The sequence below is a fragment of the Tasmannia lanceolata genome, unplaced genomic scaffold (assembly GCF_043159265.1).
Source record: "Tasmannia lanceolata isolate RefF3 unplaced genomic scaffold, GAP_Taslan_0.1 ptg000025l, whole genome shotgun sequence".
NCBI classification, from domain to species: domain Eukaryota; kingdom Viridiplantae; phylum Streptophyta; class Magnoliopsida; order Canellales; family Winteraceae; genus Tasmannia; species Tasmannia lanceolata.
In genome coordinates, this window is record NW_027518702.1 from 8,686,332 (window position 1) to 8,708,211 (window position 21,880).

The 21,880-nt window shown below is 38.3% G+C and overlaps 2 protein-coding genes and 1 long non-coding RNA gene across 6 annotated transcripts; 2 read left to right on the top strand and 1 right to left on the bottom strand.

Annotated features, from left to right (window-relative positions):
- Positions 1-362: 362 nt before the first annotated feature.
- Positions 363-13,299, top strand: LOC143857546 (ATP-dependent zinc metalloprotease FTSH 6, chloroplastic-like). 2 transcript variants are annotated; one of them, XM_077368015.1, is made up of 6 exons: positions 363-796; positions 7,795-8,087; positions 9,641-10,181; positions 10,840-11,153; positions 11,862-12,102; positions 12,782-13,299. In XM_077368015.1, exons 1-6 carry the CDS (start codon positions 500-502, stop codon positions 13,121-13,123), a joined length of 2,028 nt encoding a protein of 675 aa, XP_077224130.1. In that variant the 5' UTR covers positions 363-499; the 3' UTR covers positions 13,124-13,299. The 2 variants fall into 2 exon arrangements, with proteins under 2 accessions (XP_077224130.1, XP_077224131.1); XM_077368016.1 differs by lacking the exon at positions 363-796 and adding an exon at positions 7,625-7,703.
- On the top strand, positions 1,553-4,512 carry LOC143857547 (regulator of nonsense transcripts 1 homolog). Of its 3 annotated transcripts, XR_013238717.1 has the most exons (4): positions 1,553-1,935; positions 3,127-3,342; positions 3,830-3,949; positions 4,029-4,512. XR_013238717.1 is itself a non-coding variant. In XM_077368018.1 (3 exons), exons 1-3 carry the CDS (start codon positions 1,903-1,905, stop codon positions 4,149-4,151), a joined length of 276 nt encoding a protein of 91 aa, XP_077224133.1. In that variant the 5' UTR covers positions 1,569-1,902; the 3' UTR covers positions 4,152-4,512. The 3 variants fall into 3 exon arrangements, 1 of the variants encoding a protein (XP_077224133.1); XM_077368018.1 differs by lacking the exon at positions 3,127-3,342 and having other exon boundaries at positions 1,569-1,935; XR_013238718.1 differs by lacking the exons at positions 1,553-1,935; positions 3,127-3,342 and adding an exon at positions 3,349-3,621.
- LOC143857548 (uncharacterized) lies at positions 4,978-7,193 on the bottom strand. The gene is made up of 4 exons (XR_013238719.1): positions 6,925-7,193; positions 6,493-6,536; positions 5,489-5,690; positions 4,978-5,262 (listed from the first exon to the last, which is right to left on the bottom strand). It is a non-coding gene; the product is annotated as an uncharacterized LOC143857548 (long non-coding RNA).
- Positions 13,300-21,880: the final 8,581 nt, after the last annotated feature.

The window sequence follows — 21,880 nt, forward strand, 5'->3', positions numbered from 1 at the left end:
CCTTCATGACACAAAAGAAAGACAACTCAAAATCTAATGAATGAGCTGGAAGCTTCCCATTCCAGTTTCAAAGTGTTACTCTTTTATGAGAAACACAAGGCCTAATAGAGCCAAAAAAAAAAAAAAACCTTCCAAGTGTATGGCCGCTAGAGCGTAAAATCATTTCCTTGGACCCCCATATGTCAATGTCCTTGGCATGGTCTCACAAAGACTAAATACAGTGTCCCACATCCTCTCCACATAAGCATTAGCATCTCTTTAGATCCTTCATGAATCATGACACAAAAGAAAGATTACACAAAATCTATTGAAAGAGCTAGAAGCTTCAAATTCTATTTCCATCTATTTAAACTCCTTTTGCATTTTCACCCCAAACCCATTAACTGATTGCACTCAAAACTGCATTATATAACAAAACCTACTTTTTCAAATTCTTCATTTCCATCAGGCTTGTGCTCACTCACAAGAGCTTACTTAATTCAATCTTCAAAACAAAAAAATGTCTCCCACCTTATCTCTCTCAGTTTCTCACCTCCCCATCTGCAAATCTCAAGACCTCTCAAAGGGAAGCCTTCCCAAAAGCATTCCTAGAGAAAACCCAGATCAGAAACAACCTTTAAATACAAATCAAAGCAGAAGAAAGCTGCTAAAATCTTCTGGTCTGGGGCTTTTAGGAGGAGGGTTCTCTGTAATTCAGTCTGTTAAAGCTGAACCAGAGAGCGCACAAGATGCAATTTCCAGCAGAATGTCATACTCAAGATTCCTACAGTATTTGGAGGAAGGAGCTGTGAAGAAGGTAGCATGAAACAACCCATTACTCCAAAAGCTTAAGCTTTTAGAGTTGGTGTTATTTAATTATGGGAAATGTTATCAGCACTACAATATTTTGATGAGGGCACTCTTCACTTTATTAAAAGTACGGTATGGCCCTCACCATATGATGATCCAAACCGTTAGATGGGCCACAGCCTAAATAGGTTGTGCCCAAAAATCATTTCCATAGGTTGATCCTAACCCTCCGATCTGAATGTTAGAGGGGGCCCAACCTATTTAGGCTGTGGCCCATCTAATAGACGGTTTGGATCATCCTATGGTGCGGGCCATACCGTACTTTTAATAAAGTGAGGAGTGCCCTCATTAAAATACAGTAGTGCTGATAACATTTCCCTTAATTATTTATACTTCAACAGTGCCCCTCACTTGTGGCACGTGTAGTAGTTGCGTTTTGAACCCAAGACATGCTTCGGGGCAATAGCTCTATACCACAGTGAAACAACCAATTACTCCAAAAACCTTTAGGCCGCATTTGGATACCCACAAGATTTAGATTTGGATTTCTCACATTTGTAGTTGAGATTTGGAACTGGATCAGATCCTTAGATTTCCAAATCAGCTACAACAGTGAAAAAAAATCCCATCTTCAAATATGAAGTTATTATTTGGAAATCAATATTTGCGGCAATTACCTTCACCCTCGTTGCTCTACGACCTTGCTGCAGCAGCATCTCTCTCTCTCTCTCTCTCATATGAGAAAACTGTTTGTGCGCTTAAGCGCATGAAAAAACTCGTGCGCTGAAGGGGTTTGAAGTGGGTCCCACTGTGTAACGAAACAAGAAATAGAGCCTTCTTCCAAATCGATTTCCTTCTGTGAAAAAACCCAAATCCATCGCTACTCTCTCTCTAAGTCTCTCTCTCTCTCTCTCTAAGTAACGAAATCTCTGCTGCAAGTGGGTGGGTTTGAAAACCAGAAAAACCCCCTTCTTCCAAATCGATTTCGATCTGTAAAAAAAACCCAAATCGATTTGCTGCAAGGCTGGAAATCCTCCTCCAACAACCTCTGTAATTGAATTCTTGGAACGCTCATATAGTGATTGTTCAGAGATCCTTCTTGTTGAGGAAGAAATGAATTTCAATGCCCGAGCTGCTTCACTATATGTAAGTAGTCTTCAGCTTAATGACTGATATTTTGTATTCTTTGGACTCTAAATATCATAGTTTTCTCACAGGAAACTTGCAAGTCTGGCTACCACAATACACACTGTTTACAATTAAAGAAATACTAAAGCCTAGGAGGCAACCCTGATTTGAATTAAATTTCATTATACCTGTTGGATTAAGATGGATATCATTGACTTTGGTAAATTATGAGAAGTAAATCATGTACTCTGAGTATGTCTCTGAGAAAGCCAAATCTAGGTGGAGGATAGTGCTGATAAAAAACAGAAGGCAGCTTATACGTGAGAATTGGTTTTATTAAGAAAAAGTAATGAATGTAGAATTTTTTTAAAATATTTTTCCTTGATATTCTTGAAGTTTTCACTTGAAATTATGTCATTTTGGTAGTTCAATCTATTGTGTGTTAAAAAAACAGAGTTAGAACTTGACTATGACTCAAAAACTAAAATTTCTCTCCTCATCTAAGCAGCTAGCTTCTGTTGGATTCTTGTCAAGGCATATTTCCATGACCATCTCACTTTCCAACATGCTCATCAACAAGTTACAACTCTATTATGTTACAATACACATGGCAACAGGCACCCGTGCAACAACAGCCTAAAGAATTTCTCATGCCCCAAAAGTCTATTAACTTTCAGCACTCCCCTTTAACGCAATTCTCCACTTAACACTTCCTATGAAATATTGTAACTTTTCTTTTCTCAAGGCCTTCATGAAGATTGTTGACATTTGACACCTGATTTGCAAAATTTCAATTTAACCTCATACCTGCCATCAATTTTCTGATGAGATCATGCTTTTTGCTTCTGTCCCTGTGAACAAATCAAAGATGGCCTTATGCTATTGTCAAGGTCAAAGAAATTTTTCATTTGATAACTTTTATGGTTTTTATCTTTTTATTGTTTTATGGTGGCTAACAAGCCTTGGAGTGATCCTCTCACCTCAATGTTTAGACCCTTACATCCTAACCTTGGAAATTTGTCTCCTTTCTCTGTGGTTTTGAGTTCCAAGTATGTCTGTTTATGGTGCAGCGATGATGGATAATTCTGTTCTTAGTGCTACTCTTTATGTTTATGATTCTTCTAATCTTCTTGGCCTGGGAATAGTAGAATCAGCTCTTATAACCAATATTTTGCTTTTGGTCAAAGAATTTGATGTTTTTTAATGCAGGAAGTAAGACAAGGAGGCTGTCTACTGGTAGCGACAGATTAGCTGGCAGAGGTGTTGACCTGCCAGAGACTACACATATATAGACCTTGTTGCCCCATCGTAACTCTACTGATTCCATCGTAACCATGTATGGCGACAACCCCAGGGCTTTCTCGACCGATTTTGCTAATGCCATGCTAAAAATGTCCAATTTCAGCCCCCTCACTGGAACCCAAGGTGAGGTTCGAGTTAATTGTAAAAGGATTAATTAGAGTTGATCTCTTATTTTTGTAAGGTTGGGGACTTGGGGTTACTAAATGTTGGTGGTCTCATGTTATGTACTAATGTTGTCCTTTCCTAAGTTTGATATATGGGTCACCAACCCTAGCCTAACCCAAGATAGCACTCGCTCAACCCTCATCTGTATAGAGGTTTCCATAATATGCAGTTTCTTAGTGGGATTGATGGAGAAAGAGAAGCTCTTGCTCTTTTATCTCATCTTTGTTTTGTTGATAGGTAGAGATATGACCTTCTCTTTTTCTTCTAATGCTACTTTTGATTTGTAGGTTGGTTCTCAGTTTAGAAAATTTATGGGTTTTATTTTTGTTCTTTTTTTCTTGCTTATCTGTAAACTTATCTGTTTTCCATGCCATTCTTGCTTCAATTTCTACCTGTGTTTTTTCATATCCATTTGCTGTTTTTTTTTTTTATAACTTTTACATAGGATTACATGCCTCATGGACCACAAGGTCTGTTTACTCAAGTTGGATTCAGTGACCCGTCGCAAGATGACTCTTCACAGAGCCACTTTGGTGTGGCTGGACCCGGTCCCCTTCAATCACAGGTATAATGTATTAACATCTGCTTTTATTTAGCTTTCTACTTTGGAAACATTTGAGCCTAAGTTTCTTATACTTCTACAGGGCTTGATGAATCCCCTTTACTCCCAGCCCTTCACACAGTATAACACTCAGCCACTGAATATGCATGCTCCTCAGCAACAGGGACAAAGCTCCCAAAACCAGAGACCACACTACAGCGGCTGAGCCAATATGGGCCGTGACCCTGATGGGTTATACTCCTATGCATCCACCAACTTGGTTGTAGTCACACGTGTGCCATTCTGCAATGTCGTGCAGATGAGATCGCCGTTTTGAATTCATTCTGCAATGTCATTCAACTTGGTTGTAGTACTCCGGTTATCTGCATCATGAGGTTTTCTGTTGTTGCTGAGAGAAGCCATTTGGAAAAGGGAGCATTCTGTACATAAATTGAAGGGTCTGGCTCTGTTAGTGGCACACGTAAAAAGACGATTGTTTTGTACATAAACAGATAAGCAAGAACGGGATTGTTTTGTACTCTTCCTCTGTCTCAAAAAATAAAAAAAAGTGGTTCATTTTTTTTTTCTTTTTTTGCATTTTATGATCTCTCTTTTTTTTTCTAAGACTCAAACTAGTGGGTATTTGTTACCTTGGCATGTCAAGCGACAATCCATCTGTAAACCTGAACGAGGGGTTACTAAATTGCATATTTGCGACAATCCATTTGTAAACCTGAACGAGGGGTTACTAAATTGCATAGAACGAGGGGTTACTAAATTGCATAGGCCACTATCATTTTGTTTGTCCTTGCACAAGAATAAGGAGAAACAAAATAATGCATGTGTCAAGGTCCCACGTCTATTTACATTTTCTTAGAATATCCTTTGTAATTGACAGCCATCACAAGTAAAAGAAAAAGCTCTCTCTCTCTCTCTCTCTCTCTCTCTCTCTGGTAAAGTGAATGTGATGAGTTTTTTTTCCTATTAGAAGGTTGTTCTAACCACAAGCAAAACCTTAGAAAGAAACTAACATTCTCTAGTAAGAACAGATCTCGAAAAGTAGAAGCAAATTTATTTCCTTGGTTTTCATAGCACAAAGCTTTTTGACAAAACCTAACAGAAGAAAGCCACACCTCTCCCACTACATCATACTCTCCCACTACATCATACGACCCAACACACATATGCAACAATTGCATAAAATAAATGTACATGAAGCAAAAAGCAAAACACAAAAAAACGTAGGAAAAAAACACATTAGAGAGACTGGACATCCTTTCATGTCCAAGTCATCCATCCATCAATGCACCTTTCCATGAGAGATAAATCTAAGCAACCTGCATACACAACCACATGTAGTCTCTAATTAGAAAATTCCAAGTATTCACATGTAGAAGGTTTTAAGAAGGGAGCTGATATTTATACCCCCTTATTTTTGTACATTGCACCCTATCTCGTCATTTAAGAAGGGGTGTATGGTACCGATAGAAAGGGGTAAATTCTCTTAAAAGATAAGAAGATTCAATTATAAGGAACTAAAACAAAGCAGAGAGATAAATATACCCACTCAGTGAGCAGTGATATGCAGATAGAGAGACCCAGACAAGGCAACTGTCTCCCTAGGACTGAATCCTTTGTTTCTAAATTCTTGGAGGATTGAATCAAGATTCTCAGTTGGGGCAACAAGGTCAGTGTTAGCTGCATTCCTGTTCGCACTTCTTGCGTGTCTCCTCCGCAGTGGGACTGAATAAGATGGTCCTCCGAGCTGTTATGAACAAAAACATGACATTGGGTGAGATATCAGGAGGGTTAGATGTTGAAGGTAATGGGGGTAAGATTATTTCAAAACTTCTTTAACTAACAAACAAAAAAAAAAGAGGATGAAAGAACGAGTACCTGAGAAGTGCTCAATTGAGGTTTTCCTCATTTCTAAGTTGAAACCAGTGAAGTTTTTTACATATTATAAAAAAAAAAACAATTAACAGATTTTCATGAATAAAGATGTTTAGTTATACACACTGTAAACAAATTGAGGCTGCTCTGCCTAAGCCTAACAATAAAGAAGGTTCAAAATAACAAAAAGGATCAAAACAAGTCCTACAAACGTAGTCAATTCAATAGACTATTATCTAAGACCAGCAATGTATTGTTCTTTTTCAAAATAAATTAAGTACAATGAAATATACCATAAGTTTTTGTTCCCAAAAAAGAACCAAAAAATTAAACAGAAAATCTTTCTCTTCCATATGGGTTTGTTACTATGTAGAATGGCACTTCTGCCTGGAATCTAAAAAGGCCCAAATTGCAATCTGGGTTTATATCTCAATGCAACTTAGTAAAGATTTTAGGTCCTGTTTGGATTGCAACATATACATTTCTGAAACTTTCCTCAATTTATAGGGAATGACATGATTATGGTTAATTTAAAGCGATATTATCATAAATTGAAGGTCCCTCTAAGTAAAATTGAATAGGGCCTGTTGAAGTTATCTTTTCTTGTTTGTAACTTTTCCAGAAAATTCCTGCAATCCAAAGTGGGTCTAAAAGAAAAGTATCAGAAAACTTACTGAAGGGATCTTGTGAGACAGAACGTGCTGATCTTGCTGAGAATCTGCAGAGAAAAAAAGGGCAATAATAAGAATTTTTTTTTTAAAAGCAATATACATAGGAGAAACAAAATGATAACAAGTAAAATGGGAGCATTTGGGTTTTTTTTACAGATCGAAATCGATTTGGAAGAAGGGGGTTTTTCTGGTTTTCAAACCCACCCACTTGCAGCAAATCGATTTCGTTACTTAGAGAGAGAGAGAGAGAGAGAGAGAGAGAGAGAGAGACTTAGAGAGAGAGAGAGAGAGTTAGCGAAATCGATTTGGGTTTTTTTTACAGATCGAAATCGATTTGGAAGAAGGGGGTTTTTCTGGTTTTCAAACCCACCCACTTGCAGCAAATTGATTTCGTTACTTAGAGAGAGAGAGAGAGAGAGAGAGAGAGAGACTTACAGAGAGAGAGAGAGAGACTTAGCGAAATCGATTTGGGTTTTTTTTACAGATCGAAATCGATTTGGAAGAAGGGGGTTTTTCTGGTTTTCAAACCCACCCACTTACAGCAGAGATTTCGTTACTGAGAGAGAGAGAGACTTAGAGAGAGAGAGTAGCGATGGATTTGGGTTTTTTCACAGAAGGAAATCGATTTGGAAGAAGGCTCTATTTCTTGTTTCGTTACACAGTGGGACCCACTTCAAACCCCTTCAGCGCACGAGTTTTTTCATGCGCTTAAGCGCACAAACAGTTTCCTCATATATATATATATATATATATATATATATATATATATCCGAAACAAATCCAAAACCAATTACAAAAACATGAGGTATCCAAATATGGCCTTAGGGGCTGTTTGGATACTAGGATTTTAGAATCCAGGTTTTAGTTTGAAAGAGGTCTAAAATTCTGGATTTTACAATCCATTATCCAGGATTTTAAGTAAGAAATCGAGGTTTTAGAAATCTCTCCCCCATCCTGAGATTTCTAAAACCTGGATACACAGGACCATCTGATCTCCTATTGTCTCTTGCTCCACGAAAAGAAGGGCGAGAAATCATAAAGCGACGGACAATCTCCTCTCATCACCCATCCAGGGTTTTAAGGAAATCCAAGATTTTAAAATATTGATATCCAAACGGCCCCTTTAGAGTTGGTGTTATTTAATCATTTATACTCCAACACTCACCCTCTCATGTGGCCCCTTTTTTGCGTTTTGAACCAAGACCTGCCCCGAGGTAATAGCTATGATACCATGTGAAACAACAAATTACTTCAACAACTTAAGCTTTTAGATTTGGTGTTATTTAATCATTTATTCTTCAACAGGTAGACCTGTTTGAGAATGGCACCGTGGCCATCGCGGAGATCTCAAATCCTGCATTGAACAAAATCCAGAGAGTCAAAATACAGTTGCCTGGATTGCCACAAGAGCTATTGAGGAAACTGAAAGAAAAAGAAGTTGACTTTGCTGCCCATCCTATGGAAATCAACATGGGAGCAGCTATACCTTATTTGTTGGGGAATTTCGCTTTTCCCTTGCTTTTGCTTGGATCTTTGTTCTTGAGAGGAGCTTCGATGAATACTCCGGGAAGATCCAACTTGCCATTTGGCTTGGGAAGGTAATAGACTATCATCAATATCAGTTTATATTCTTCATGGGTACAATTTTTCCTAACATTTGATGAGGGGTTTGAAGGACTTTGTATACTCATGATCTGAAACTAGAATTAAGTAACTGAAAACCAAGCAACAGTTAAATCAAAGGCTCTTAGATCAGGAGAGTAATAGACAGAAACTTTATCATCAAGGTGACAATTAGAATATAGTAGCAAATAGTACTGAATTTTCTTACTGTATAATCATGATCTTCAAGGTCATCACTAGAATATAGTACTGAATTCTCTTAATGTGTACTCATGATCTGAAACAATTGAACTAAGGCCACGTTTGGCACCATGAATGTTTTTTTTCCATGGAATATTAGTTTATCAAGTGGTGGTAGAGGGACAAAGCGGGTGGGAGAGGGAGAGAATTGAGAGGGCATGAGTAAGGACTGAGGAGGGTGAAAATTAGCTGAAAAAACATGGAAACTAAAAAGCAAAAATAGAGTTTGTTTTCCTTATTTGCAGCCACTTTGCACCATCTCCTCACTCGTCCCCTCTCAATTCCCCTACCCCTCTCCCTCTACTGGGTAAGCTAGCAATCCATGAAAAAAAATTTCATGGTCGCCATACATGGCCTAAGTGACTGAAAACCAAATAACTGTTAAATCAAAGGCTCAAAGACTCTCGGATCAGGCGAGTTAGAAATATATCATCAAGGTGCTCACTAGGGCCCTGTTTTTTTTTGGTTTTTTGAGAACAGATTGCGAGTCCAAAACTGATTCGCAATCGGTTCTCAAAATCCAAAACAAACCAGTCCTAGAACATAGTACTAAATTCTCTTACTGTAAACTCATGATCTGAAACAATTGAATAAAGCAACTAAAAACCAAAACCAAACAACTGTTAAATCAAAGGATCTTGGATCACGAAAGCAGAAGGAATAGTATCATCAATGTGATCACTAGAATATAGCACTGAAATCTTTTGCTGGATACTGATGATATGAAACATTGAATTAAGCAATTGAAAACTAAGTAATAGTTAAATCAAAGGTTTTCGGATCAGGAGAGTAGAAAAAAACTTATCATCAAGGTGATCACTAGAATATAGTACTGAATTCTCTTAATGAATCCACCTAATGTGACTGAGACATCCATGTCAACTACAAAATGAGACTTCCATGCAAATATGTGATAATATTGTGACATTTTTTATTAAGAATTGTGCAAGTCAATATGAAAAATGTAAAATAAAGTGGAGCCACTATCATCTGGCATATTATCTTAAAACATTATTTTATATAAAAGTGTCTCCAGGTAAATAGATACATACCAAAACTTCACAAATAGTTATACAAATAATATCAGGAAAACAAAGAAAAAGAAAAAGAATGGTTGCACAGCCCTTCACTAAAATGAAATCATAATACTTCTTTCTCAACCATGTCTGCATTCATCAATGTTGTTTATTTGTTAACATTTCTTATATTTTACTTTATGCATGGAATTATGATTTGTTGGGAACCTTCATATTCAATTGATACTAACTATTCTGTAAAGCTTCAACAGGAGCAAAGCCAAGTTTCAGATGGAACCCAGCACTGGAGTCACCTTCGATGACGTGGCCGGAGTTGATGAAGCAAAGCAAGATTTCCAAGAAATCGTTGAGTTCTTAAAATCCCCGGAAAAGTTCGCGGCAGTCGGAGCAAGAATTCCTAAAGGAGTGTTGCTAGTGGGACCACCTGGGACCGGAAAAACGTTGCTGGCCAAGGCCATCGCTGGAGAAGCAGGGGTCCCATTCTTTTCGTTATCTGGGTCAGAGTTTATAGAGATGTTTGTTGGGGTGGGGGCTTCTAGAGTGAGAGATTTATTCAACAATGCAAAGAAGAATTCACCATGTTTGGTTTTTATTGACGAGATAGACGCAGTGGGGAGGCAGAGGGGGAGTGGTATTGGAGGGGGAAATGATGAGAGGGAACAAACACTAAACCAGTTGCTTACAGAAATGGATGGATTTACAGGGAATAGTGGAGTTATAGTGATTGCAGCCACTAACCGGCCTGAAATACTTGATTTAGCTTTGCTTAGGCCAGGAAGGTTTGACAGACAGGTAAGGATTTCTGTAAATCCAATCACGTGTGTGAAACAACCAATTACTCAAAAAGCTTAAGCTGTTAGAGTTGGTGTTATTTAATCATTTATACTTCAACACTGCCCCTCAAGTGTGGCCCCTCTTTTTTCAGTTGGCCTGGCACACATGTGGCCTCTCTTTTGGGTTGGCCATACACATGGATTTTTAATATCAAAGAGTTGTTGGGTTATGAACCCAGGACCTACCGTGAGGCAATAGCCCTTATGCCATGTGAAACAACTGATTATTCCAAAAGCTTAAGCTGTTGGTGTTATTTAATCATTTATACTTCAACAAACCCTTATGATTTTACTTGCCTTTCCACTTTAAGAAATCCTTCTGATTTTAAACCTTTAACAATTTTATGAAGACAATTAACCAGAAATAGTAAGATCCAATCCCAGCTGCAGTAACTGTTGAAGTATAAATGATGAATAACACCAACTCTAACAGCTTAAGCTTTTGGAGTATCCTCCATGATTACTTTAGCTCCTGCTTTCATTTACCAATGTAGAATCACTAGAATACTCTTAAAGCATGTCACTTTAGCAATAGATATTCTTGTTGCTTGTATGGTGAAATGCAGTTTTTTACTTTTATTCCCAACTGTAACCTATTTTTCTGGTTATATAAACAGGTGACTGTTGGATTGCCTGATGTAAGAGGGAGGGAGGAAATCTTGAAGATCCACAGCAAAAACAAAAAGCTTGATAAGGATGTCTCTCTCAGCGTCATCGCCATGAGAACACCAGGGTTCAGTGGAGCAGATTTGGCAAACCTCATGAATGAAGCTGCCATTCTAGCAGGCAGAAGAGGTAGAGAGAAAATAACAGTACGAGAAATAGACGATTCCATTGATCGAATCATGGCCGGAATGGAGGGAACCAAGATAACAGATGGAAAGAGCAAGATCTTGGTGGCTTATCATGAGATTGGACATGCTGTTTGTGCGTAAGTCTTTTCGAATTATAATTCAATGAGATTACATACATTTTGAGTTCGGAAATGCTACCTGCTTGTTATTCATCTAGAATTTAAGATTCAAGTTTTCAATGGCAGTAAAATTACACACACACACACACAGGGAAATGATATCAGCTTAACCATGTTTTGATATTTTCACTAACCCATCTTGTCTTTTAATATTTAAAGAGCAGTCAAAAGGTTATTACAATGCCCAAAAAACTCTCACAAGCCAAAGAAAAGACAAGCTGTGTCTGTGCAATTATTAAAACATGGTTGTGCTGATATCATTTCCCTGTGCGACTGATATTGGCACAACCATGTTATAATAATTGCATTAAATTGGCTTGTCTTTCTTATTTAATCAGGATCTGAAGGCTTTTAGGGAACTGCAATAATCTTTGATAGCTCTTGAAATAATAAAGAGACAAAATGAGTTAGCGCAATTATCAAAACATGGTAGTGCCAATATCAGTGGCATATATATATATATATATATATTGGAAATCGTAATTTCATTAAAACAAAGATATACTAGAGGAGGAGGATATTTCTAAATACAAAGTGATAAATCAAGCTATATTCAATTGGGAAGCGATCAGTAATCGTTAAAACAGATCTGGTAACTTCTTCACTTGTATACTGTAATTATATAATTATATAGATTTAATGTTTGTATTGATCTGTTAATTACAGGACACTGACTCCAGGCCATGACCCAGTTCAAAAAGTCACATTAATTCCTCGAGGACAAGCTCGTGGGCTTACCTGGTTCATGCCAGGAGAAGATCCAACTCTTGTTTCTAAGCAACAGATCTTTGCTAGAATAGTTGGAGGCCTTGGAGGGCGGGCAGCAGAGGAAGTTATATTTGGGGAACCAGAGGTTACTACTGGTGCAGCTGGAGATTTGCAACAGATCACTCAGATAGCAAAACAGGCATGTTCCATAAATGATCTTTGCAAACTTTTTTTGAACAATCTCTTAGATGCGTAATATGCAAATGTCTCCTTACATTAGATTTCCCATCCCATACAAATCTTTCCAGCTACATTTCAAGTAGCCATTGTTCTTAGTGCTTTAGGGAAACAATATTTCCAATGAAAATGCTGCTCCTTCAGATTCCTTCCTTTGCCACTTCATCTGCCACTGAATTTTCTGACAGATATCTGTGGTTGAATTCAACCATATCCCACTCTCTCTTTGCCCACCAAATAGAATTTGAGGAACTACCTTCACTTATCAAACTCTCTCCCTGTATTGAAGAGAAGGTTTTTAAAGCCATAAATCAGTACCTATGCTTCCACCTCATTTGAATCACATATTCCCATCGAATATCCATAAAATAAGTGAAAAATAAGTATCACTTCCACAGCTGGGTTTCATAGTTTAGAACAGAATTCAACATAAATCAAAGGAAGGAAAATGACCGCTGCCATTACCAATGAACAAATGCATATTCTGAAAGACAAACTTGGTTTGCAGAAATTATTTTCATTTTGGAAGTAAAGGATAGGTCCAAAAAGATTGTATTCATTTTTATTGTGAAATATATCATCTTTTCTCCATCAGTGCAAGATAGCTAACGGGTGATTGTGTACCATAATTTTCTTGACAGATGGTAACAATGTTCGGAATGTCTGAGATTGGGCCATGGGCACTGATGGATCCAGCAGTGCAAAGTAGTGATGTAGTATTGAGAATGTTAGCAAGGAATTCAATGTCCGAAAAGCTTGCTGAAGATATTGATAAATCGATAAAAGCAATCATAGATAATGCATATGAAATCGCAAAGACCCACATAAGAAATAACCGAGCGGCCATTGACAAGCTAGTAGAGGTGCTGTTAGAAAAGGAAACTCTCACAGGGGATGAGTTCAGAGCAATCCTATCAGAGTTTACTTACATTCCATTAACTAAAATTGATACAAACTCTGTTTGTGAGCCTGTAACAGCTTGAGCAGTATGTACAGTTCGTGCAAAAGACAAAGTTCCACTGTAATTCATAATACAGAAATAGTTGCATGATGTAAAACAAACTTCATATTGTCCACTGTATTTCATAATACAGAAATAGTTGCATGATGTAAAACAAACTTCATATTATGCCGCATCCAAATTAGAAGTCTTGCATAATAGTCATCTCTGATATGGGTCTCTCTCCAATGTTTATTAGGACTCTACTTATTCTAGTACTTCTCATGAAAATTCAAGAAAAAACCTAATTCAGGATATTGAATAAAAGCTTTTTTTTAAAATGCGGAAAGGAATGCAGCCCCAGGGCAGACCTTCAAAATTTTATATATGATAAACTATATACAAGCGAAGGACAAGCCTCTTAGCCACAAAACCCAAAAGGAGAGAAACCAAACTAAGTGCTAAAGTTGGAAGCTAAAGACCACAAGGGAGCTCTAGCAGCTCTTCTTGCAACTCAGAGCCGATCCCAGGATTCCTAACAATCATGGAAGACGGTTGGTTTTGAGATTCTCCATGATTGGGATTTAACCTTAGTTTTCTGTTTATCATTGATGCTTTTGAGTTGCAATCAAGAAGGGGTTGAATTTTCATTCACCACAACTTAAATATCGTTAGGAATGTTTTTTTTTTTTTAAATTTAGCCTAGCAAGCCTAGAAGAGACTTCTTTTAAGCAAATGATTTTCAAAGCGAACAGAATAAAGCAAATGATCCAGGCGCACCTGCAATGAGAGAAAACATAAGGCGAAGTTAAGTACAATTGATTGAAGCAATAGAAACAATCTAAAGATTCAACTTAACAATATGATGGAAAAACATAGCTCATGAAATAGTGTATACCTTTCATTATCTTACTTACCTTAGAAAGCGGACTTCTATTTCTCATAGAAGTATATATCGTGGGGAACATTGCATCACCACACTAACAAAACACATATAAATTGACAGAAGTTGGAACTCCACTGATATTCAATGGCCTTCCTCTTCCTTCAAAGCCAACTCCATCGCACCAACCCAAAAACCGCAACAAACCATAATGATGGAAGCCAAAATCCCTCCAGCATAGCCATAGGCTAGCAAACTCAAGGTTCTTAACCATGTAGTCACTAAAACAATCGTAGTAGAAAGCAAAACAAACAATTTTCACCCCATATATAATACCCGCAACTTCTACAGTTGTATTTGAAAACAACTTGTAAAATTTATCGCCTTCTAATATGAAAATTTTGATTGTAATAAGGCAAAGCTTAGGATAAAAGAAATGACAAACAACCATCTACAAATGTAAATCTGCATATGTCCGAGTAGGCATTTATTTGTGGATGTACATTCATACTGACACCACCTCAATAGCTGACATAAGTAGCAACTGCCTACCGCCACAATTAAGCTCAGACACTCTACTTGAGAGGGAACAAATAGAATTGATAGTATACCAACTCCTGAGGAAAAGAAAAATAATACCAAGCATCAGTATGTACATTTTCAAAGCTCAACAGGGCCTAGTCAGTTGAACTAAGTGTAGATTGAGCTTTGAGTATTTTATATTTACACACTGATGCTTTGTAATCTTATTTTTCTGTTCTTGGGGTTGGAATATTATCAATTTCATTTGCTCTCTCAGAAAAGGGTGGCTCAGCTTAATATTGCTTTTCATTCTGACACTAGTAAATTGCTACATAGGCAAACTTACACTTGGGGATAAGGGATGTCTCCCTTTTCTTCTTGCTTTTGCTTTGCCTTATTGCAAATGATTTTTTAATATATAAAGTTTCTAAATGCAGGCAATGATATTTTTACCCCTGCATTACTCAAGTGCTCCCCTTATAAGGTGATTTGACGTCAAAAAGTGTTAAAGTTGCACACTGTTCACGTCAAATCACCTTACAAGGGAGCGCATGCGTAATGCGGGGGCGGGGGTGGTGGTGGTGAAAATATCATCTCCCTTTGTTTCCAAATGCAACTTTTTAGAAGTTACAAGTATTGGACTTGGGGTTAGGGATTATTTGTTTGGATTTATGCTCTAATTATTTTGCCTACTATATGGTTAAGAAATTTGAGCTTGCTGGGGTCATTTAACATATCCGAGTCAAAGTTCACCGGTAGACACTTCCCGTTAGTGTGGCTTTCAAATTGAGATCCTGACAGATGACAGATGTATAGCAGTACAGTTAGAGAAAGAGGGGCAGTAACAGACAAAGGGGAGGGATAGATTGATTTCTTGATTCTAAGAGAAGAACCAAAAGAGAAAAGAATAGGAGAGGTTTTGCTTGGAAGAACACAAAATCCTTGACTTTTTTTATTCACCTTAAACAATAATTATCATAACAAAAGAGAGGCAAATGCTACTTAATGTGAAACACCCAAAACCCAAACTTCCTAAAAATTAATCTTCAACTTGAATGACAGGCCCAATCATGGGATAAGAACTAACAAACAAATCATCACATGTTTTCTAATAAGATAGACTTCTTTTAGGCAAACTCCAAAGAGGAGATAAGAATAAACTAACAAGAGAAAAAGAGATTGAATAGATATGGTAAGGCTGACTAGGATGAGCCCATCTTTGAATCGGCACCTACACTCAGTCAAACTAAGAGGAGATTTCTCCTCAATTCCAAAAGCTGAAAGTCTACCAAGCAACTTCAAAACTACTTTTTTAATAGCAGAAAAATATTCCAAAACATCAGGAAGTACTATGCATGCGATTACCCTCACTCCTCTCAATCATAAATGACTGTAGGGGTGCAACTCAGGTCCGGTTGAGGCCAACCGGAACCCGACCCCGACCCGAGGAACCATTTGCTCAACCCGAACCCGACCCGACCTGAGTTCCAACTCGACGAGGTTCAACCCGACCCGACCCGAGTTCAACCCGACCCAACCCGGGATTTTAAGCTTAAAAAAAAAAAAAATTATTAAAAATGTCGGGTTCACTTGGGTCGGGTTGCCAAAGCCCTCAACCCGAACCCGACTTGAACTCAACCCAAACCGATTTTTTTCCGGGTTAAACCCGTCGGGTTCAGGTTGAGCCCGCCCAAGTTGCACCCCTATAAATGAGCGAGCCAAAGGGCATGTTTGGATCTAGGGAAAAGAAAATTGCGGAAACTACTATATTTTAGAAAACTTCTTTATGGGTTTTTATTTTCTAGATTTTCTTTCGATTTATCACTCCCCTTTTCTTTTTCTATACTTTGGTTAATGTAAGTTTTGTAGAATTTTAAATTCTAAACTTTGGTTCCACTCCTTTTGATGAAAAGCACCATCGCCGTAGAAGATACCCAAGAAGAAGAAAACCACCCTTGAGTGGTCCATAAACCTAAGAAAACACATGCCAATCATGCCTTGGGGTTTTTGAAATCTGATTTTGATGGCTTGTTATGGGGTTCAACATAAATCCAACAGATCACTGTTGTTGTAATGGGGTTTCTGAAACCCAGATTTTCTAGGGTTTTTTTATTGGTTCAAAAAGGCAAGCCATCAGCTGATCAATAGCTCTTAGTAGGCTTTTTTACTTTCCTTATTTTTTGAAGATTGCCAGATTGGTTTTCCTGGGAAAAGAAAATTTCTCATTATCAAATGATGGAAACCTAATTTTATGAAGAAAATGTTTTCCGAGAAAGCAAAATACCTACGTCCAAACATATTTTTGGATCCTAAGTGGGGCCTGCCTACGTATGGCAATGTTTGTGTTTCTGAATCTGAAAATCGTACCTCGATTCGTGTGCGTAGCGGACGATCAATCCATGGATTTGGAGAAGATGAATCGCCAACCGAAGTGCTGACCACTCTTGATCCACTCCCTGTTCAACTGTGAGTCCGATGATGCTCTCTTTCAATCTCTAAATTCCAGAGATTGTACGTTTTGAACCGTTGCCAGGGAGTGGGATCTCATGGCTTTTATAGGCTTCCCTAAAACCCAATGCCTAGGGTTAAGTCTCCCTGGTTAATTCCCAATTTGTGAGGGGCAAATTGGTCATCCCATCACCATTACATAATTACCAATATAACCATAATCAATCGGTAATTACAACAAAGCCAAAGTGTGCACAACCTCAGATAGTTTCCCAATCAATTACATTTATTAAACCCCTCACTTTGAATCGAGTGTAAATATGGGATTTTTCCGTTTTTCCAATTCCTCCATATATTTCCGGGTTTCCTCAATTCAAAATGTTCCTCGACTTGATTAGCTAAATTGTAAATCGTTTTTGTAAATTTCCGCGATGTAATTATTTGAGAAAATAAAAAAATTAATTATACACATTATTTTACAAAAAAATGCATCGCTAAATTTTTCTTCAAAAATATTCCGATAAAATTTCCAATTTAGCTCAATCTATCATCAAGTACAATCAGGGTAATTATATTCAATTATCGTGTATCTGTTGAGGCCTCTAAACACACTCAAATTGAATATAATTAAATATAACTTAATCGGGAATTCCACAGCTAATTCCTCAACTTCCGTCAGCTCATTGCAATGAGTCCCAGCATGAGCATTGGTCACTCTGTCCCGTGTAGTGCCCTAATGTCCCATACCAAAGAGTTCATCACAACGGCTTCTCTAGTTAAGTGTGTTGCGTACACACTATCGTAACACAGTGCACGTAATTCGAATGTATTCCAGAAAAACGTACATTAGCTCAATCCCGTCGAATTACTTTCAGATCCCTTGCACGTGTACATTTCCACATGCTGTGTGAGTACCTTCCAGTGTGAGACATACCAACACATGATCCACATGTTTCCTCAAACATATAGAGCCACCAGTCTTCAGAGCCGATCCCTTCAGACAGACCCTAGCGGAAACATTCCAAGTACCATGTTTAGGGCTTAATTCCATCGGCAAGTCCCATGGTCCTATCACCACTGCCCGATGTATTCCGCGGTCTTGTCCCAGCACCAATTTCGTCAGTACACATTCCTGACACCCCACTCACCGTGGAAATATAGGTCCAAACCAGCTAAGGGGATTTTTCAAGATTCCATCAAAAACATGATGTACATTAGAGTATGATAGGGTGAAATTAGATTAGTGGCAATAAAATGGTCTTCCGAGGCCACACAAAATGCCATAAATCCTAACATCTCCCACTTGGCCTAAAAGACCAATTTCCTCTAATTTCCTTAGACCCACTTTCCCAACATGCATTTCAAACGCTTCCTCTTTAAAACTTAGGTCTCAGTACACACTATCACAATACAATGTAATAGATTCCGCTATTGACTCCACGACCTTTAATTCCCACAAGACTGTTTACAACCGTATTAGTTCCACACTTTTGTAAACTAGTGCGTATTCCTTGGTACCTTTGCGGTATCTAAGTGCTTTATCATAAAATTCTAGTGTAACGATCATGGGTGTTTGCTGGTAAGTACCAAGCATTCCCACTGCAAAGCAGAGGTCTGGTCATGAGCATAACATAGTGTACACAGAGCTTCCCACAGCTGAGGCATGTTAAACTTTTTCCATCTGGACCTTTTCCTCAAGAATTTTAGCACAAAACTCATACTGAGGCTTTCCGCCTTTCAAGTAGGCGTTCATAGGTTTTCCCCTTCCATTGCACAACACTTTAGTACAGTACCAAAGTACCTTTTTTAGTGAAAGTGCTGTATGCATTTTAATGTCCAAGATGTACATAGCCCTATCTAGGTATTTCATTTCACAATTCCGTGATAACCACGTATTTGTTTCCAACAATAAATCCATGTCCTTTCAAGCAATCAAGTTGTTGTACATGTAAAGTAATAGAAGTACATTATTCCTTCGACTCACCTTTGTGTATATGCAACGATCCCTTTCGTCCATAATAATACCGAAAAACTTCCATCGATCTGTAAGAAGAAAATAAAATTATACCTTTAAATTTCCAATTTAGAAGTGGTTCAACAAATTCCCAAACTTCATTTTCCATGATGGAGTTTATTTCCTCCGACACGGTTTCCATCTTAAAAAGTGACTTTTAAAACTTTCAATTTCCTCTGAGCAAGTAATAGGTTCCTCACTCGAGTTCTCACATAACAAGGTAAAATACCTAATAGGATAATATTCCCGTTCACTTTGTCTAAGAGGTTTTATTTACCTCCCACTGACGAAGAAGAATCTCTGCATGTTTATTTCCATACATGATTAAGTCGTATGTTTCGTTCTATTTCCCACGATGTAATAATTAGTGTAGTTCGAAATCCGTCCAAAACCAACGAAGAAACACTATCAATGTGAATTGATGGCCAAGATCAATCCTTGCTATGATGTGGGGATTACTTGATCTAATTTGGAGTGCGATCTGACGGAGGAGATCCAATTCCCATGTTCAATTTTAGGTATAAGGCTCAATCCAAAGCCATCATAGGATGGGATGGGGCCCATTTACTCCAAACGGATGACGAGGATCAATCTTTGATCCAATCTCATGCTCGAACACGCTGCCTTAAACCACCAAGAACACTGAGGTGACTTTCAATCTTGAGGTTTCAGGTCACATGGCAGTGGTAAGAGCCCCTCCTTCAACGCATCCCCAAAAGACCCGGTAGGGGTCCTGCCTAACCCCAGCTTACCTATCCAAAAACAAACAAAAAAAGGAGCCCTGGACACAATTATATTGCTTATGGGTGTACTTTTCAAGCGACTACATTGTCACCCCAAACTAATGGTCCACATAGTGTGTATTTTGGGTGACCCCCACTCTACCCAACTAAAACAGTTCTTTGGTGGTATCACCGCCTCCTTCGGATCCCACTCAAACACGGCAACACTAAGGTGGGTTGTGGCTAGACCTGGCAAAAGTGACCCGTGCCCGCGGGTTGACCCGGCCCACCCGCAAATTTGCGGGCACGGGTCTAAGTTTTCGTGACCCGTGAAAAATCAACCCGCGGGTGACCCAACCCGCAAAAACACGGGTCGGGTCGGGTCAACCAGCGGGCACCCGCATTTTTACATTATGTTTAAATTTTTGTGAGAATGTTATCGTCACTCACGCTGTTTGTTTTTTTATGAGGGAACTCCTCACTTTATAAAAAGTACGGTATGTCCGGCACCCTAGGATTATCCAAACCGTCCATTAGATGGGCCGTACCCTAAATAGGTTATGCTCCAAAATTATTTCCATCGGTTGATTCTAACCCTCCGATCTATAGAGGGTTAGGATCAACCCTCTAACATCAAGATTGGAGGGATAGGATCATCCTATGGAAATGATTTTTGGAGCATAACCTATTTAGGCTATGGCCCATCTAATGGACGGTTTGGATCATCCTATGGTGTGGGCCATACCATACTTTTAATAAAGTGAGAGTGCCCAGTAGTATTGTTAACATTTCAATGTGATTTTTATTTTATTATAATTTGCTATCAAGCTTCTCTTTTGGTAATTTCTCGGCAAGTGGGCATTGTGGGTGCACATATACGGTAAAAAAAAGTAATCATTACACCAGCAAAAAGTAAAATAGCGAAACTATAAAGTGTTAAATGAAAAATTACGTAGAAATGGTGATAGATTGTAAAATTACCAAAAAAATACAAATAACTTGTAGAATGTTATGACAATTACAGGAAAATTATATGCTTATTTGCGGCATATTTGCGGGTGCCCACGGGCCCCCCGCGGGTCACGAGAATTTTGACCCGCAAAAATGCGGGTCATTTGATAACCCGACCCGTATGACCCGCACCCGCATCACCCGCGGGTTGACCCGGCCCGGCCCACCCGTTTGCCAGGTCTAGGTCTAGTTGTGGCTGTTTCCTCTCTCTCTTCATTATGTTGATTGATGATTGATGGGGGCTCTTCCTCATCTGTCTCGAATGTGAGCTGCCGTCTCATAATTCAAGGTTCAAATTACCAAAAGCCCCATTAATTTTTTTTCCAAAAGGACCCCAAACACCCACATCACCAAATTAAGGCTTTTTTTCTTTTCCCCTGTTTGGATTGCAAGAAAAACATTTCTAATGGAATTTTTTCCTTAGGACAATTTTTCTCTCCACAATTTAGAGGGAAAATGATATTATTATGGTTATTTTTTAGGGAACTATCATAAATTGAAGGCCCCGCTACGTAAAAATTGAATAGAATCGGTACAACTTATCTCTTTTCATGTGGAAAAGAAAGTAGGAAAATTTCAGAACATTTTCCTTTCCGAACTTTTCCATAAAATCCTTTCAATCCAATGTTTTGATATTTTCACTAATGCATCTTGTCTTTTAGTATTTAAAGAGCTGTCAAAAGGTGATTACAGTTCCCTAAAAGCTCTCAAAAGGCAATTGGAAAATAAAAGACAAATAGGGTATGTGCAATTATTAAAACATGGTTGCGATGACATCATTCCCTTGTCCCTTGACAACATGTAAGTCTAGTTTCGTCATTCAATAGAAACTTTCTTTTGCGATGCCGGGTGGAGGGGGGAGGGAGAAGAGAGATGGGTATGTTTGAAGAGAAAAGAGATGATGTTGGCACCACCATGTTTTGATAATTTATTACACTAGCTCATCTTGTCTTTTATTACTTAAAGAGCTGTCAAAGGTTATTATAGTATTTAACCTTTGACAGATGAAGGAATAGAGAGTGGAGACGACACTGAATCAGAAGACTATACCAACCCTGAAGATGCCTCATTTGAATCCTCCTCAGACAAGGAAGACGATCCAACAATCACAAATGGTCCCAAAGAATCTCAAAAAAAGAAAGTTTCCTGCGGACGAACGTAATCAAGTCCACCTTATCCCAGCCGAGCAAGAGGATAAAT

Excerpts from the sequence above, each read along its gene's own strand:
- LOC143857547 (XM_077368018.1), top strand. The coding sequence starts at position 1,903 with ATGAATTTCAATGCCCGAGCTGCTTCACTATAT. Across the intron at positions 1,936-3,829 it reads CCCGAGCTGCTTCACTATAT|GATTACATGCCTCATGGACC; the intron begins GTAAGTAGTCTT and ends ACTTTTACATAG. Across the intron at positions 3,950-4,028 it reads CCGGTCCCCTTCAATCACAG|GGCTTGATGAATCCCCTTTA; the intron begins GTATAATGTATT and ends ATACTTCTACAG.
- LOC143857546 (XM_077368015.1), top strand. The coding sequence starts at position 500 with ATGTCTCCCACCTTATCTCTCTCAGTTTCTCACCTCCCCATCTGCAAA. Across the intron at positions 797-7,794 it reads AGGAAGGAGCTGTGAAGAAG|GTAGACCTGTTTGAGAATGG; the intron begins GTAGCATGAAAC and ends ATTCTTCAACAG. Across the intron at positions 8,088-9,640 it reads TTGCCATTTGGCTTGGGAAG|GAGCAAAGCCAAGTTTCAGA; the intron begins GTAATAGACTAT and ends AAGCTTCAACAG.